This window comes from Helianthus annuus, chromosome 10, assembly GCF_002127325.2.
Source record: "Helianthus annuus cultivar XRQ/B chromosome 10, HanXRQr2.0-SUNRISE, whole genome shotgun sequence".
Lineage (NCBI taxonomy): Eukaryota > Viridiplantae > Streptophyta > Magnoliopsida > Asterales > Asteraceae > Helianthus > Helianthus annuus.
In genome coordinates, this window is record NC_035442.2 from 126433650 (window position 1) to 126449818 (window position 16169).

Here is a 16169-nt window from a genome sequence, read left to right on the forward strand (position 1 = left end):
GAGTTTCATTTTCCTTCCCAATATAAGTCAGACGTGAAGCCTAGTAGAAGTAAACATTTATAAAATGTAATACTGAGGAAAAACAAACTTGTTTTATATTAATCGCGAATTTCGCGGGTAGGAAATTTTACTTTATATTCATTGAACTATGTCAAAAACGTGTTTTATAAATGTTTTGGATTGAAGGTTGTAGTCATTAGGGTTGCGAAGAAAAATTGATTTATAATTGTTTTAAATTGAAAGTTGTAGTTATTAATTAGGGTTGCGAGTAGGGTCAGAAACTTTGGGCAAGAACCGGAGGCAGAAACTTGCCTCACTGAATGACCCACGACACAAAAAAAAAAAATATATATATATATATATATATATATATATATTTATTATAACAGATTATTAGAACTTTATTAATGTTGGGTCTGTTCTTTATTATAACACTTAACATGTACCAAAAACTAAAAAACTATCATGAATTCTCCAAGGCTTTAACATCACCACCATCACCAACCTTTGAAACACACAAACACGATATATTTTGATATGCACAATCACATTAGATTTCAATATTGGCTTACGAATAACATGAAATATCAACTCCTAGCCTATAAAACAGCTAACAAACACGATTTCTTAGGAGAGGTTGGAAGGAAAAGAATCGGATAACATGCAAATTTTATGTTTGTTGCTGAAAGGGCATGTGGTGGAAGGACGACGCAGAGCCGCATAAGATGAGTACGGCACAGTGGCTTAACACAAACATATAATATCTACTGGGATAGAGATAAACTTTGTTATGAAATCACTTTTCAATTTAAACGTATAAAAATGATACTGAAATAAAAAATTATTGATAAGTGAGTACATGAAAATCACAAATTCCTAAATACTTCTTTATAAACTACATTTATGGTTTTATTAGTACGTTTGCCATCGTTGTCCAAATGGTGCCACAACATATAGTATTCCCTTGCTTTTCTTTGACCAATGCCTTCTAGTCAATCTTTGCATCCAGAACTTGGCACACTTCTTGAAGCAAAGTTATCTTCCTTTTTTGACAAGCCAACGAAATACTGTTAAAACAAAAAGTATTTTCAAAACACCTATTTTAATAAATAAAAATATCTATTTTGGTAATAAAATACCTATTTTGGTAAATATTTTCAAATCATCCATTTTAATAAATACTTTCTTTCCCCACAACACCCTTTTGGAAATCACCCATTTAAATAAATATTTTTTTCCACAAGGTATACTAAATTTGTTTTTTAATTACTCCATTTGAATTCCAATATTTTGTACCTCATGCCCAATGTAGTTCCATATTTCAGAAGTGTGACCCAGAACAAACAACAATTTTGACCTGCCGTATGAAGTCAAAGTCATTAAATACCTAAGTCAACATCAACTAATTAAAGATAATAAAGAAGAGGGAATTACCACAAATGCTCTTGAAGTCTATTTTTAAGCAGTTGACCATTAGTAAGTCTGACCATACGACCACGAGTCAACGCTTGGAACTCAATAATTGCACGCATGCATCTCAAAGTAACAACAGCCTGTCTCCTAACCAAGTGGCCACGAACTAAAGCTTGAAGCCTTATGATGCCCTTGAGAGTAGGACTGTTCATTTTTATCCAAAACCCGACCCGAATTCAAAGCCACCGAACCCGAATTAGGGAATATTCGAGAAACCCGAACCCGACCAACCCGAACTTTAAATGGTTTGGTTATCGGGTCACTTTTTCCCTACCAAAAACCCGAACAACCCGACCCGAAAAACCCGAAACACGAAACCCAACAAAAAACCTGAACATTTATTGTTTTTTTCTTATAGAAGTGTTTTGGTTTGGAGTCTTTAATATACGAAACATTAAGTTTTAGGACTTTTAAATATTATAATAGCATATTGTCAAATAAAATCTGAACTTTGATAATATTTTTAAAGTAGCAAAATATGAATTTTATGATATCTTGTAAAAAAACTTAAATTTTTCATTTTACATCGAAACCCGAAAACCGAACAACCTGACCCGAACTAACCCGAACCCGAATAACCCAAAATCGACTAACCCGAACTTTAAATGGGTCGGTTATTGGTTCAATTTTTCCTAGACAAAAACCCGAACAACCCCACCCGAAAAACCCGAAACCCGAAGAAAAAACCCGATGAACACCCCTACTTGAGAGCCCGAAATGTTCTTTATAGAACATGTATGGTTAATTACTTAGCGTATAAAAGATAAACAGACTCAATAATGTAAAAACACGATTTAAGGCATAATATTGCATAACCATGAAAAGAATGAAAGTAAATGTGGAATGGAGATATACAAAGATGAGACACGTGTAGATGCCAAACATGTCCAGCAACATGCAAAACACGAGTTAAAAGATTCATGATCCTGTTTTTTAGCAGGGTATTTGCGGGTCCCATGAGTTTTCTGGTAGCGGGGTCTTATGGTTAACAAAAGTCAAACAACATGCAAAAAAACTGTAGGATGTGTTCACTATGCAAAGCAGAAACTTTATTGAAACTTGATACCCATTTATTAGTTAGACCCCCGAACCACAAACTTAAGATCTAAAAACTTCAGGAAATTGCTTATGATTTAACAGATAAGGTTGATGTTAGAGAGAATGTTATCCCCTACAATGCAACTTAAGAGCTATGTTATATTATCGCTCAGTGTATTATGAATTGCTAACCAATTTTAATAATAACATAAAGTTAACAACTTAAACAAACCCTAAACATTCAGCATATTCCATTGAAAAAAAAAATAAATCAAGCTCAATAATATTACCAAATAGCCCCTGAAAGCAGCCTGTGCAGCTGTGCTTTTGTGGTAGCTTGCTCTAGCTTGATTTTATCCTCACCATTTGATGCATTTGATTCCGCATTAATTCTTGAATCTTCAGCTTATCAGGCATTAAGCTAGCACTCGAACTAATTAAAGATAATAAAGAAGAGGGAATTACCGCAAATGTTGTTGAAGTCTGTTTTTAAGCAGTTGACCATTAGTAAGTCTGACCATACGGCCACGAGTCAACGCTTGGAACTCAATAATTGCACGCATGCATCTCAAAGTAACAACAACCTGTCTCCTAACCAAGTGGCCACGAACTAAAGCTTGAAGCCTTATGATACCCTTGAGAGTAGGACTGTTCATTTTTATCCAAAACCCGAAACCCGACCCGAATTCAAAGCCACCCGAACCCGAATTAAGGAACATCCGAAAAACCCAAACCCGAGAAACCCGAACCCGAATTAAGGAATATCCGAAAAACCCAAACCCGAGAAACCCGAACCCGACCAACCCGAACTTTAAATGGTTCGGTTATCGGGTCACTTTTTCCCTACCAAAACCCCGAAAAACCCGACCCGAAAACCGAAACCCGACAAAAAACCTGAACATTTATTGTTTTTTTCTTATAGAAGTGTTTTGGTTTGGAGTCTTTTATATATGAAACATTAAGTTTTGGGACTTTTAAATATTATAATAGCATATTGTCAAATAGAGTTTGAACTTTGATGATATTTTTAAAGTAGCAATATGAATTTTATGATATCTTGTAAAAAAAAACTTCAATTTTTCATTTTACATCGAAACCCGAAAACCGAACAACCCGACCCTAACTAACCCGAACCCGAATAACGCAAAACCGACTAACCATCCTAGGTTCAATGACTGAAGTTGGCTACAGTTGTATCCGATTGCCAGCACACACAATCAAGCATCTGTGATTAACTCAAATCTAGACGTGGCAAATTAACGCAGGTCAAAGCAAGGTTGGTAACGGGTCAAAACACGCAATTTTTGCACGAGCTAACACAGGTCAGTTTGGATTTGAGTGACCCAACCCGCTTTTTCTCCAAAAATATTTATATTTTTATAAATTTTCCGTTCCTATTGAATATTATTTCAATACTAACTTATCATCGTTCCCTTAGGAACGAAAGGAAGGGAACGATACTACAAAAACATACTAAATCACATCAAGTGTAAACCAAATATATCAAGAAACATAACTTTAGCTTTTATTTATGAAGATTTAATTCTCTCTAAGCTCTGATTCGACCCGAATACCTAAATCACATCAAGTGTAAACCAAATATTTTTATTTCTGTATAAAAAAAACAAATAAATTTACCTATTTTTATTCCTCAACAACCTGGCAGTTCTCCGGTCTCCGCTTTTGGGGCGGGGGTGCTTGATCGCTGGGCTTTCCTTTTCCTCTAATGATTAAAAAACAAACAACCATTAAAGTGTCGATACCTGCACACGTAAGCGACTGTTAAAGAGGGCAATCCTTAGGAAATTCACCTAATTGTTTCAAAAGAACAATTAGCACAAATAACATCATCATATGCTAAAAAATGGCTAAAAGAGCTGAGAAATAATCAAATAAGGACTGAAATAGCACCTTTGCCGTCTCGTATGTGGCGTTTTATTAGACGGCCATCTCCTAGTACATCCCGTACCTGTAAAACGATATACAAGTGGAAATATACCAGAATTAGCGTTCAAATGAAAAGATGCATGCTAACTAAGAAAAAAAAACATTTGCGGACCTGAATAAAATGGATAAGGTCCACTTCAAAGTGAACTTCTTCGATACCTTCTACAAAAGGTATCGGAGGGCTTTGACTTAAGTACTGACTTGTTACATAAATCACTGCTTTCTCTCCCCGTGACATTGTTCCGATACCCATCTGAAGACCTTTAGGTACCTAACATAGCAATATGACGAATACCATAATGAGCATACACGAATCTTATTTTGTGCATAGACAAATAAGAATGTATGTTAATAAAGAAACCTCGGATTTTCCAAATGTGAACATGATTGGTTCGCCAGTCGTAGGTAATTGAAGTGGTTGTCCGTCCCCCGCCTTGGCTAAAACTCTGAAATCAGCCATTGTCTACAAGTATATTAATATCACGGCTATTTCTGAAATAATTAGATTTCCTTCAAGTGTGTGTGTGTAAGAGAGAGAGAGATGACATCGTATGAACCTGGCTTTTACTTCATAAAGATCTCTTGGATTTTCCCAACTTTGTGCCTCATTTATAACCTGTTCAGTGAATGGAATAGTGTAATAAAAAATCCAATTTCAACATAAATAACAATTCTACTTACAGAAAGGCACACTTTTTATGTATCTTGTGTGATGCCCTGTTCTATTGTAACCACACAATTAGATATACCTTCTTCAAGATTCCCAAATCTTCAGTTACATCCTGAAGAATGTTTACATAGAAAAAAAATATGGGTTATGATACTAAGTATAATAGAGAAAAGAACTACTAAACTAACGTAAGAAAAAATACTTATAAGTGTGTGCTGCAAATAGCAGTGTCACATCAAAGTTAGGCATGTATAGTGCGAATTTAGTGTGTAATAACGAACTGTAGTTCTTGCCTTGATTTTAGAAAACTCGATGAGCTCAATCTCAAAATTAAGTTCAGCATCCTTTGGAAAGCTATCTGAAACAGAAACTGGACAGTCATCCTCGCCATAGTGCAATTCAGGCTTCATTTTTAACTGAAATTGTTAGCAAATATATATGTTAAAGATCAATAACAACCAACACAACAATCACAATTTGAACCATGAAATTAAACTATGACCACTACCCGATACTCCGATACTTACCACTGCAACTTCACCCTTCAACATTGTGGGAATTCCTTCTAGCAGCCCTAATATCATCTTGCTCTTACCCAAAACCTGCCTAATTGGAGTGCCTTTGCCTATAACAAACAAATAAAACAGCGCATCACATTTCAAGAAGCATTTTTATTAGATATTTGTAGTTGGTTGAAACTGCAACCAAGATAAAATCATATATAAAGGTAGGGTGACAAAGATGAAATCGAATCAGACCTAATGAAACAAAACCGAGCATTCGAATCGAATTGTTTGTCACAAAAGATGAAATCAAACCTAATCGAATAACACCGTATCGAATTAAACCAAATGAAACCCTAGTTCGCACAAAACGAAATCCTTTCCAAACTATAAAAGAACAATGAATTCACAAACGGAATCTGAAACATATAGACATCAAACGCCCAGTCAAAATAAATGAACAATTAGTACTAAACTAAAAAATCCTAATCAAGAACAATCTTACCTGTGATTTGAAAAACATCTAGCAAACATGAAAAAGACTTGGTTGAGACAAATCGATGGTTTTGGGATCCAAAGATATGAAGCATTTGCAGGTTCTTAATGTTCCACCGTTACAACGTGAGGTTAAAGGTAAGAGGAATTGCAGCGGCATCAAAAGAATTAGGGTTGTCAAATGAGAAACGTGAAGGAGAAGCTGTGAATGAAGGTTTGAGAGAATTAGGTTTATTAGATAACTTATATACCCGGGTTAAAAAACCGGGTTTGATTGTCCCAATTCGGATGCCATGTAAAAATATAAAGATTCTCACGTTTTCCCGCCCAAAATTTTGTGAGGTTGCACCATGTAGTGCCACGTGTCCCAAACCTTGTTTATTTATTATATATATAGATATATATATATGATTAGGTTCAAGAGTAAACACTAGTGTAACTTGCGAACTAAGTGAACTAATCCTGGCCATACACGTGTGTAGATCAATGGCCAGTATTTGTTCACTCAGTTCGCAAATACACTGATGTTCACTCTAGAACCCTACCCTATATATATAGGGATGTGTTAAAATGAAAACAACCCCCCAGTTGTGAGAACCGTATGAACTACTTTTCCACCATTGATCATTTGTATTGGATCATTGAGATTAAAAAGAAAAAAACACGTGCCAAATTCTTTTTGTCTTATATGCTTATTAATATTTTATTGTAATAAGGGTATTTTGGTCAATTGTTATTTTTGTGTACATTTTCTCTCCTTTTACTTTTTTGTTTTATTTGCTTATCCAATGAACATTTTTTTTATTAAAAAGCTAACAACAGATTCAACAAATCATGTTAATATTCTATTAAAAATCCAATACCTTAAAAACCGTCGATAACACTAAAATTACCAAGAGAATTCTAATGCAATTTATGACCATGTACAAATGTACATAAGTCGGTATGCATTGCTTCTTGTGAGAAATGTAAAAAAAGTGTTAATATGTTATTAAAACTTAAAAGGGTATAGATGTTGTAACTAACTTTTTATTTAAATCTGACAACCTATGACAAAAACATTTAGATGTTATACACACATATAGGGAATTTTGTCTTAATAATTAGAAAATACATCTAAAAACGCTTACAATTCTTTATGTTTTGCTCCAAGTTTATTGCCTAAAACGAGAGTGAATTATTGGATTATCCCAAATAAGTTTTTTTGTGCAACTCATGCTACTTGTAGGAAAAAAATAAATAAATAAAGCTTTCGGGAAGTATCCAGGATACGAGTTTTATACATGATTTCACTAATTATCAACAACTCATAACTGCATGTTATCCAACATTTCCTCCTTTATAAATTATTATTGTGTTAAGGTCATATATGTTCTTTTGGGTAGATGTTTTCTCTATAATTGGGTTTAAATTATTGCTAATGATCCCTCTGTTTCCGGTTGATGAGTCCTGTCCAGTTTGCCGCAAGGTTTGTTTAGATACTTTTGGCGAGCATGCAGTTCATTGTAAGAAGTTGCCTGGTTTTAAATACAGGCATGATTTGGTAAGAGATATTCTGTTTGATGTTTTAAAGCGGGCAAGGATTTCGGCAAAAAAAGAAGCTCCGGTGAACTTTCTGACGGATCCACTCGATGGGAGGTCTACTCTTCGACCAGCTGATATTCTTGTGTTTGGGTAGGCCAGGGGAAAACACGCTTGTGTGGACCTTACAGGAGTGTCCCCTCTTGTTGGGCTCAGGGATAATGGGTTTGTTGTTGGCCAGGCTGTGTTGAAGGCGGAATCAAGCAAGGTCGCTAAACACGAGAAGGCTTGTTTAGAGAATCAACATGTGTTTATCCCATTCACTTTTGATACATTTGGTTCCCTAGCCCCGGAGGCCATGGAATTCCTAAACAGGGTCTAACGGGTTGTGAATAGTAATCTCTCAATCTTTAAGGGTCGTTTCGTCTTTAGTAGGATTGGTTTTGGAATTCAAAAGGGGGTTGTGGCGCAGCTTGTTGCCCGTTTACCAGCCACTTGTTTGTAATTTGTTGCTCTGGCATTTTAATGAAAATGATGCATATTATATAAAAAAAATATTGCTTATTTTGTTTCCTTGACTTTAGGGAAGTTCATAAACCATTGAAAGAGGATCGAACGGCCCAAACTAAAGCAAGTTGGTAGTCTATTTTAAGATTCATATAGTTTGGTTTTTTCTAGGTTTGGCCGAGGGTTTAAAAGTTGAAGCCGGTTATACATTTCCTAGTTTTTTAAGTTGTGGATTATTATTACATAAACCATCTTTATAACTTTTCAAAAATTGAAAATAAAAAGTGGTTCGAACCATCAAATTGTTAAAACCGGCCGATTCAACCAACCACCCGGTTGGTAATTTCGTATGGTTTATCGTTTCCCGAAACCATAATTAACAGTTCGTCTCAAAAATTTTGTCAAGATTGAGTGTTTCAAACCGATTGAATTTGTCAACACGCAATTTAATCTCTTTTTTGTGGAAAAGTTTGCAACCACATTTCTGACTTTTAGTTGGCTTTTTATATTGCGAAACTCTAATTAAGAACGAGTTATCTACTGTGTGGAGGTATTTTGTGTATATATAAGTTGTTTGCCTTAAAAAGGAAAATAAAAAATAAATTGATGGGAAAATAACTTTTTGATTTCAACATTTTATAATATTTTTGATATAAAAAGCAATAATATTTAAATACACTTTTTAAATTTAATAAATTCTTCTACGTATAAATCTCCCTAGTTTTCTAGAAAATTAGGGATTAAAAGATGAAAGAAAACATATCTTGACGATTAGATATGTTAAAGAAATTTTTTTTGAACGGGCAACAAAATCAATCCCGAGCACTCTCGAGACACCCACTGGACAAATGGAGTACTCCAAGAGTAACTCGAGTCCACCACCAATTCCGGGTAAAACCCAGTAACCCACCCACCCGCCCGTAGGCACGACACTGAAATTACCAGTAAAACTCATTTGGCTCAAGGATCCAACCCAGGTATCCATGGGTCTCGTATCATTGCCCACCAGTGCCTCACTCTGCACCAAGTGAGAGATGAACCTGCATCTCTCAAGAGATATGCAAGTCTTCCACCACTTGATCTAGAGATCATTAGCGATATGTTAAGATATTACATTATATTTTATTCAACTCGTGTAATACACGTAATTATAACCTAGTCTACAAATATACACAAACCACATAACGATTAAAGTTTTTTAAAAAGATTTATGTTTTTTCTATTACAAAACTTGCACTACAAGCCTAAGTTAAGCCTTCAACACACATAATAATAGTAGAACAAACAAATCAACTTGCCACAAAGATAAAAAAAAGAACCACATGCAACATAACAAGACCATAGACGTTAGGGTTAGACAAATGCCATTTTCAAATAAATTTGATGAGAAGTATCTCATACCTTACAAACCTATTATAATCATGCTAAAAGATATCAAGACATGTTTTTATTTGCATGTCCAAGTTATTTCCTTTGATAGAACACCGAAAGAAGCCTGAGAGCATTGAGATGACCCAAGAATCAAGAGGTTTTGGAATTCAGTCCCAACAGAGACAAAAGTATATTATGGTCGTGTGTGAATCTTTGTCTTTGACAAATGCAGAATGATAAAAAAGATGTTGCAATATGAAATCAAACACGGTGTGTTGGTGTGTGAGCTAGTGGAAATTCACCGGTTCAAAAGCAACAATCCAAGAGACAGCAACAACACAATGCGGCTAAGCTGCACAAACATTGCACCATCGTCAACAACAATATGTCAGAAACAATCAACAATTAGGCTAATTACGGATGCATGCATATTATTACCAGGGACGAACTATAGAAGGGGCCCGGGGGGGGGGGGGACCCTCCGAACTATTCACTCAGTAGTGTTATCTATGTAGTTTTCGTATAGAATTTTTTTGGTATATACGTTCCCTCTCCCCCCCCCCCCCCCCCGCGTCATTCGGCTCAAGCTTCGCCACTGATTATTACAATACATTTTAAGTGATAGATATGTTTAATTCGCATGTATATTTAAAGTATACCTCAACTCCACTTAAACCTAAATTTTTTACTATGCATCACAAGTGTTTAATTTAAAGAAAAATGTACTTGATTACTAAAGAGACACTACTACAAAATGAACCTAAGACAAAACTCATAAAGTTTTGTAGTACTACAAATGTTGCATTAGGTCTAAAGCCACATTGGTGTAAAAATGTATGTCCCATATGTTTAGTAAACATTGTAACTTCTGACTAGCCAAATTGCAATCAAATACTGACAAGTAAAAAAGGGACAATAATCAATAAATATGACATGCCTTAAAGAGAGTGTTATAACTAAACATTAACAAATATGACATGCCTTAAAAATGCTGCAACTTTCTATGAAATATACAACATTTTACAAAATATTGACATATTTAAGTTTTAACAAATGTAATATTTGTTAAATATATTGTAATTTTTATAAGCTTCTAACATTTCAAGAGAAAATAAAACGTTTGATCTTTACATACAATACTTGATTTTTAAGTTTGAAAGGAAACATGTTTTAGAATTTTTACTTTTATATATAGTAGTGTTGCATTTGTTGAGAGTGAAACATAATATATAGCAACCATATGTTATGAAGAAAACAACAATATGGTGCTTTGTCCCCACACCCAAAAGTCACTTTTTCTGTTCATTAAACTAGAGTCGTCATGTACACATGGGAACTAATAATATATGGGTATCGAACACATTAACCGTCAAAAGGCAGTGAAGGGGTAATCACTTGACTACTTGAGTCTATATCAGAGGTTTAATGTCGGAATCCGCTTCAATTGACTTTCTGTTTTTTAACCCCTTGAATGTCACTCTTCAAGTGTAAATTGTGTTTAGCGGAGTATTGGTGGGGTCATAATTTTCTTATAGCTTAACTCCTTAAATTATCGACCGCAAAGTAGTGAGGCTAATGTAAAAACTATTTCTGAATTGACCATCTAATTGAAAATTTGTTGGTCCACCGCTGCTTATTTCATACTTACACGTTGGAAATGGAACGAATCAAGTCATTAGCTCACTTAATTGCACAAAACAAACAAACAGACATACCTAGTACCTATAGCAAAGTTATTTATAGAGACTGAGTAGAGTGGGACGAAGACAAACAATTTCTATATCCTAAGGATAGAGAGACTACTCCAACTGAGACCTATATACTCCGAATATTTTTTACATATACAATATAATATGGTATAGTAATCTAGAATAACATAAGATGTAACTAAGAGCATTCACAATGGATTATTTACATGTATGTGAGTGTAACTTCTATATTTGTGAGAGTGGTTGTAAATTGTTGTGAGTGGAGAAGATAGAGAAAATAGAAAAAGTTACTCTTCATCAGTAAATTTGGAGGATATGTTATTCACCTCTATAACTTTTTAGTATTTTTGAAAGTGGTTGTGGGTGGAGTAGAGAGAAAAGGTAATGGTAAAAGTATAAAAAAATATTATTTAATTGAAAAGGAGAGATAAAAGGTAGTGTTTTTTAGTGTAATTATAGAGATAGAGTAAGGCTAGAGGGTGTGGGATAAAGCCCTCATGTCACCTCAGCGCCACGTCACACAGGGGGCTTTAATGCCCCTCCCCTTAACTTGCACGGTGTGGGATAAAGCACCCTTTAATTATAGCGCGCGCCCCCTTTTAACTAACCATCTCCCCTCGATAAAATCAAAAATCATTCGTTAACATGGTGGCGTAGGAAGCATAGCGCCCCGGTTTAACTTGTAGGGTATGGGTGGTGGCGCCTGGGGGGGGGGGGGGCTATCGGCGGTGAGGTGGCACCCTCCATACCCTCCGGCCTAAGAGATTTGATTGTAAATGGTACATTTTCTCTCTCCTCTACTCACAACCACTTTCAAAAAATATTAAAAAAATTATAGAGGGGAACAGTAACCCCTCCAAATTTACTGATGAACAGTAATTTTTTCTGCTTTTTCTATCTCATCCACTCACAACAATTTACAACCAGTCTCAAAATATAAGTGGTATAAAACAACCATGCCAAAGATAATAGTAATGATAGTAGTAAACTTCATTGTACAAGGTTTGATTAATTTTATTTTATTTTTTTTAACAATAAATTTGGATCACTGGTGGACCACTAAAGTATCATCGTGTCATCAGCGCAACCACACGATCATATCTATCTCCACTATGCTATAATATCTATACACCAATTCATGAGTAAACCCAATAAATCTGAAAAAATCCCTTGTGAAATCAAACCCAGGACTTTATGATCCTTAAGCCTTATCCCACCCTTTTTCAAATAGTTTTAGCTCATTGTACCATGCACCTTTGGTATATGACATCCTTTCACCTAAGTGCATGTCTTAAAACTACTTTAGAAAGTTCGAAGTGTACATTATTTTAGTTATCGCTTATATATTGTAATTATATTATAAATATTTTTTTCCAAAGATTTCTTTTAAAGTTTCCTATTATTATGAAAATTAATTACATGATTACTACTTATGGTCTGCCTATTTTACGAATTTCATACTTATTATAATGCAATCCTTTTTAATCACAATGTATAACACCCATTCCCAAAGTATAGATCTAAAAAAATGGAATGATCAATAATACCAGCCTTCCATGAAACCGCTGCTTTGGTAATGTTGTTGAGGAGGAACATAGTGCATTGTATATTGCGGATGTGGTGGATACACGTGCGGCGGATATCCTTGCGGAGGATACCCTTGCGGATACCCCTGTGGTGGATAGCCTTGAGGTGGATACCCTTGTGCATATCCTTGAGGTGGGTACCCTTGCGGTGGGTACCCTGCTGTCGCGTATCCCTGTTGTGGATACCCTCCTGGTGGTGCGTATCCTACCGGTGGCGGGTAGATGCCTTTATTTTGTTCATCTACCGGTGGCGGGTAAATGCCTTTGGTCTGTTCATCTACCGAATCACCTATAACAATCAATAATTGATTCTTAATTTTTAGGTTAATGGTACAAAAATCAATTCAAAATCATCCATATAATATAATTGAATCTATAAGGAACCTTTTGGAGGAGCAACGACGGGAGGTTGGCTTTGGTTGGTATGACTCATGATGATATGAATGGACGATGGATTTTTAAAAATTTGATTGGTGTTTTGTTGTTGTGGGTGTGTTTTGGGACATTTTTCCGATTTTGGGGGTTGGTTCTAAAATTAATGTAAACAACTAAACATCGGCTTTCACGCGTTACAAACATTTATGCATGAAAAAGAATTACCACCGGGTCTCTTTTGGCAAACACAGTAAACATAGATCATATATTTTATAGGAGTTAAATGTAATTTTAGTCTATGTGGTTTGAGTTATTTTGACAGTTTAGTCCAAAGGTTTTATTTTTCTCCTGTTGGTGCAAAAAGGTTTTCCGCATTGCCATTTTAGTCCACTGGGTTAACTTCATCCATTATTTTTGTTAACAAGAAGGCCAATTTGGTCATTTATATGGCCGAATTGCTCTTCCACTTAGCAAAAATTATATATAAAATCACCGAATTACCCTTTTCGTTAACAAAAATAATGGATGAAGTTAACCACTGGACTAAAATGGCAACGGTGAAACTTTTTTGAACCCACAGACAAAAAATGAAACCTTTGAACTAAACAGACAAAATGATACAAACCACAGAGACTAAAATAACATCTAACTCTATTTTATAGATACAAAAGATTAAAGAGGTCAAATAAAAAAGTGTGAGCATAAATTTAGATCATACCTTTTAGATAAGTGGTGAGATTTGATTGCATTTGAATTAAACTTTTGCGTTAAAAGGTAGGTAAATCTCGATGTGTTTGTAATTAGGTGGGAAGCAGTGGCGGAGCAACATAGAGAGGATATAACTGTGTGTGTTATATTGAACGTGCAATATATTTCGTGTGCTATATAGAACGTGTAATATAAAATTTTCGAATGACATCATTTTTTTTATGATCGACACCGCTGATTTTATTAAAAAGATAATTGACTCCGTGCCATGAAAAACTATATATATGTTATTACTAAAGAAAAATTTATATAAACACACGTTACCTAAATATTTTTTTATAGTTTATTAGTTAAGCCCAATTACTTAATTCCATCTAATGTATAATTCACTTTAAACCACTGAAATCCAATGTCCTGTTTTTAAGTTTTACCCCAGTAACCAATTAAATGCCTAATTAACTAATTCAAGCTATTTAACCTAAAGAAAATAAAAACCCGCCTTAGACGAACTGAAGAGTCACGAAGCGAACATAAGTGGAAAAGAGTGACAATTGTGTAACTTATGGTTGGTTACGTTATAACTTCGAACTGAAGAGAGAGGAATGATTGATTCTGATATTTTTATCAAAGAAATGAGTCAAGGACGATTAAACATGAGTTTTTTACAAGAACATTGTACTTTTATTATGATATTGGTTTTAATATGTTATTTAACCCGAACCGACCAGAACTAACCCGAAAATTGTGACATCGGGTTGTTATAAATCCATATACCAAAAAAAGTTGACACCATAGAAAAATTCTGGCTTCGCCACTGGTGCAGAGAAATTATCTCGATCGGCAAGAAGGGTGACGAGAAGCGGCAACCCATGGGACCGACGAGACGGTGTTCTCGCGTGCCTTATGTAACAACGTGATATATATAGATCTAATCCTAACGTGACACGTGTCTAAAATCTCTCCATATAATTCAGATATGTTGAAGGAGAGAGATTATAATGATAAATAAAGGGCAAAGATATAAATTTGAGGGGCTAAATCTACCAAAAACCAAGATTTTGTTTTTCTGGAAGTCCTTACGGACCGTAAGTCCGTAACCATAACCCCTTGCGGTCCGCAAGGGGTATTCAAACTTTCTGCACGCCTGGTCCTCTTACGGACCGTAAGGCATATCCCTTGCGGTCCGCAAAGGGTGCGCTGACAGCAAGCTAATTGCTGGCAGCAACCTTGCTGCATATTATGCCACCTTTCACAATTTTATCACCCTTTCATTTCCTTCTAACACATGCCCTGCCATTAATCAACTCCTAAGCACACCTAAGAACACTTGCCACCTCCTCACTCCTTGATTAGTATAAATAGGCACCAAAGTTGCACTTATTCTCCACACCATTCATTTCTTCTCCTAAACACTTATGGAGCTTGCTTCTATTATTTGGAAGCCTCCTTTCTGAAGTTCTAATCTTCCTCCTAAACGCTAGTAAGTGTTCTCCCTGGTCTATTTTATTTTATTGGCAAGTTATTAGCCGAAAGTCAAGTAAATTGACTTTTGCTTTGACTTTCGGTTCTCACCGTTCTTGTCAAGTTAAAGTTCAAATTGAACTTTGCAGCGTCATCGTAGTCATCGTAATCATGAATGTGTTAATCCATTGTGATTACAACCTCTGATCACCACGTTTAGTAGGCGAAATGACGAGTTAAACATATATAAAATAAAAGTAAAAAACGCAGATTTTGCAAATTACGGCACATGAACCTTTAAGTATCAAAACTATAAGTTCTAACATTATAACAGTTTATATAACATTATAAGACTTGTTTTATCATGTTTAACTCGTTAGTTGAAAGTCAAACAATTTTACTTCTGCTTTAACTTTCGATTCTGACCCGTTTGGTCAGCCTTAGAATTCAATCAAACTTGATTATGTGAGTATAATAATATAGGGAATACCCCCATGAGGTTATACCTTCTGGTCATAACGTTTGATAGGTCAATTGACAAGTCAAATAAATATATCATAAAAGGTCAAAAATGCCCTTTTGGCGTAAAAATGGTTTTAAATCTATACGGTCTATATTCTGACCTCAAAACTGATCATACAACATTATTAAATATGTTTTGACTTGTCGGACTAGTCATAGACCTATTCGACCACCTGATACCGTATTTACGCGTATGACTAGTTTAAATAATATAAAATATATAAACTAGTCGAATCGGGTCAAACCCCTTCAAAGTCATTTCAAATTAGAATGTTTGGTTAAT

General features: G+C 35.1%; 2 protein-coding genes across 11 annotated transcripts; both read right to left on the bottom strand.

Annotated features, from left to right (window-relative positions):
• Window positions 1-800: 800 nt before the first annotated feature.
• Window positions 801-6330, bottom strand: LOC110884760 (peptidyl-prolyl cis-trans isomerase PASTICCINO1). Of its 10 annotated transcripts, none has more exons than XM_035979121.1 (13): window positions 6137-6330; window positions 5887-5946; window positions 5656-5753; window positions 5422-5544; window positions 5208-5240; window positions 5016-5074; window positions 4820-4904; window positions 4571-4729; window positions 4423-4480; window positions 4150-4274; window positions 1435-2944; window positions 1297-1357; window positions 808-1067 (listed from the first exon to the last, which is right to left on the bottom strand). In XM_035979121.1, exons 1-10 carry the CDS (start codon window positions 6219-6221, stop codon window positions 4156-4158), a joined length of 879 nt encoding a protein of 292 aa, XP_035835014.1. In that variant the 5' UTR covers window positions 6222-6330; the 3' UTR covers window positions 808-1067; window positions 1297-1357; window positions 1435-2944; window positions 4150-4155. The 10 variants fall into 10 exon arrangements, with proteins under 10 accessions (XP_035835013.1, XP_035835014.1, XP_035835012.1 ...); XM_035979119.1 differs by having other exon boundaries at window positions 1435-3159; window positions 3670-4274; XM_035979124.1 differs by having other exon boundaries at window positions 1435-1482; window positions 2802-4274.
• A 6441-nt stretch (window positions 6331-12771) lies between these two features.
• On the bottom strand, window positions 12772-13295 carry LOC118482689 (cysteine-rich and transmembrane domain-containing protein WIH2-like). The gene is made up of 2 exons (XM_035978296.1): window positions 13205-13295; window positions 12772-13109 (listed from the first exon to the last, which is right to left on the bottom strand). The coding sequence occupies exons 1-2, from the start codon at window positions 13251-13253 to the stop codon at window positions 12772-12774; spliced, it is 387 nt and encodes a 128-aa protein (XP_035834189.1). The 5' UTR covers window positions 13254-13295.
• Window positions 13296-16169: the final 2874 nt, after the last annotated feature.

Coding starts and splice junctions, on each gene's coding strand:
- LOC110884760 (XM_035979120.1), bottom strand. CDS start 6,221: ATGCTTCATATCTTTGGATCCCAAAACCATCGATTTGTCTCAACCAAG. Junction 4,905..5,015: donor CTTTATGAAGTAAAAGCCAG/GTTCATACGATG, acceptor GGCTGATTTCAG/AGTTTTAGCCAAGGCGGGGG. Junction 4,481..4,570: donor ACCTTATCCATTTTATTCAG/GTCCGCAAATGT, acceptor ATCGTTTTACAG/GTACGGGATGTACTAGGAGA.
- LOC118482689 (XM_035978296.1), bottom strand. CDS start 13,253: ATGAGTCATACCAACCAAAGCCAACCTCCCGTCGTTGCTCCTCCAAAA. Junction 13,110..13,204: donor CGTCGTTGCTCCTCCAAAAG/GTTCCTTATAGA, acceptor TGATTGTTATAG/GTGATTCGGTAGATGAACAG.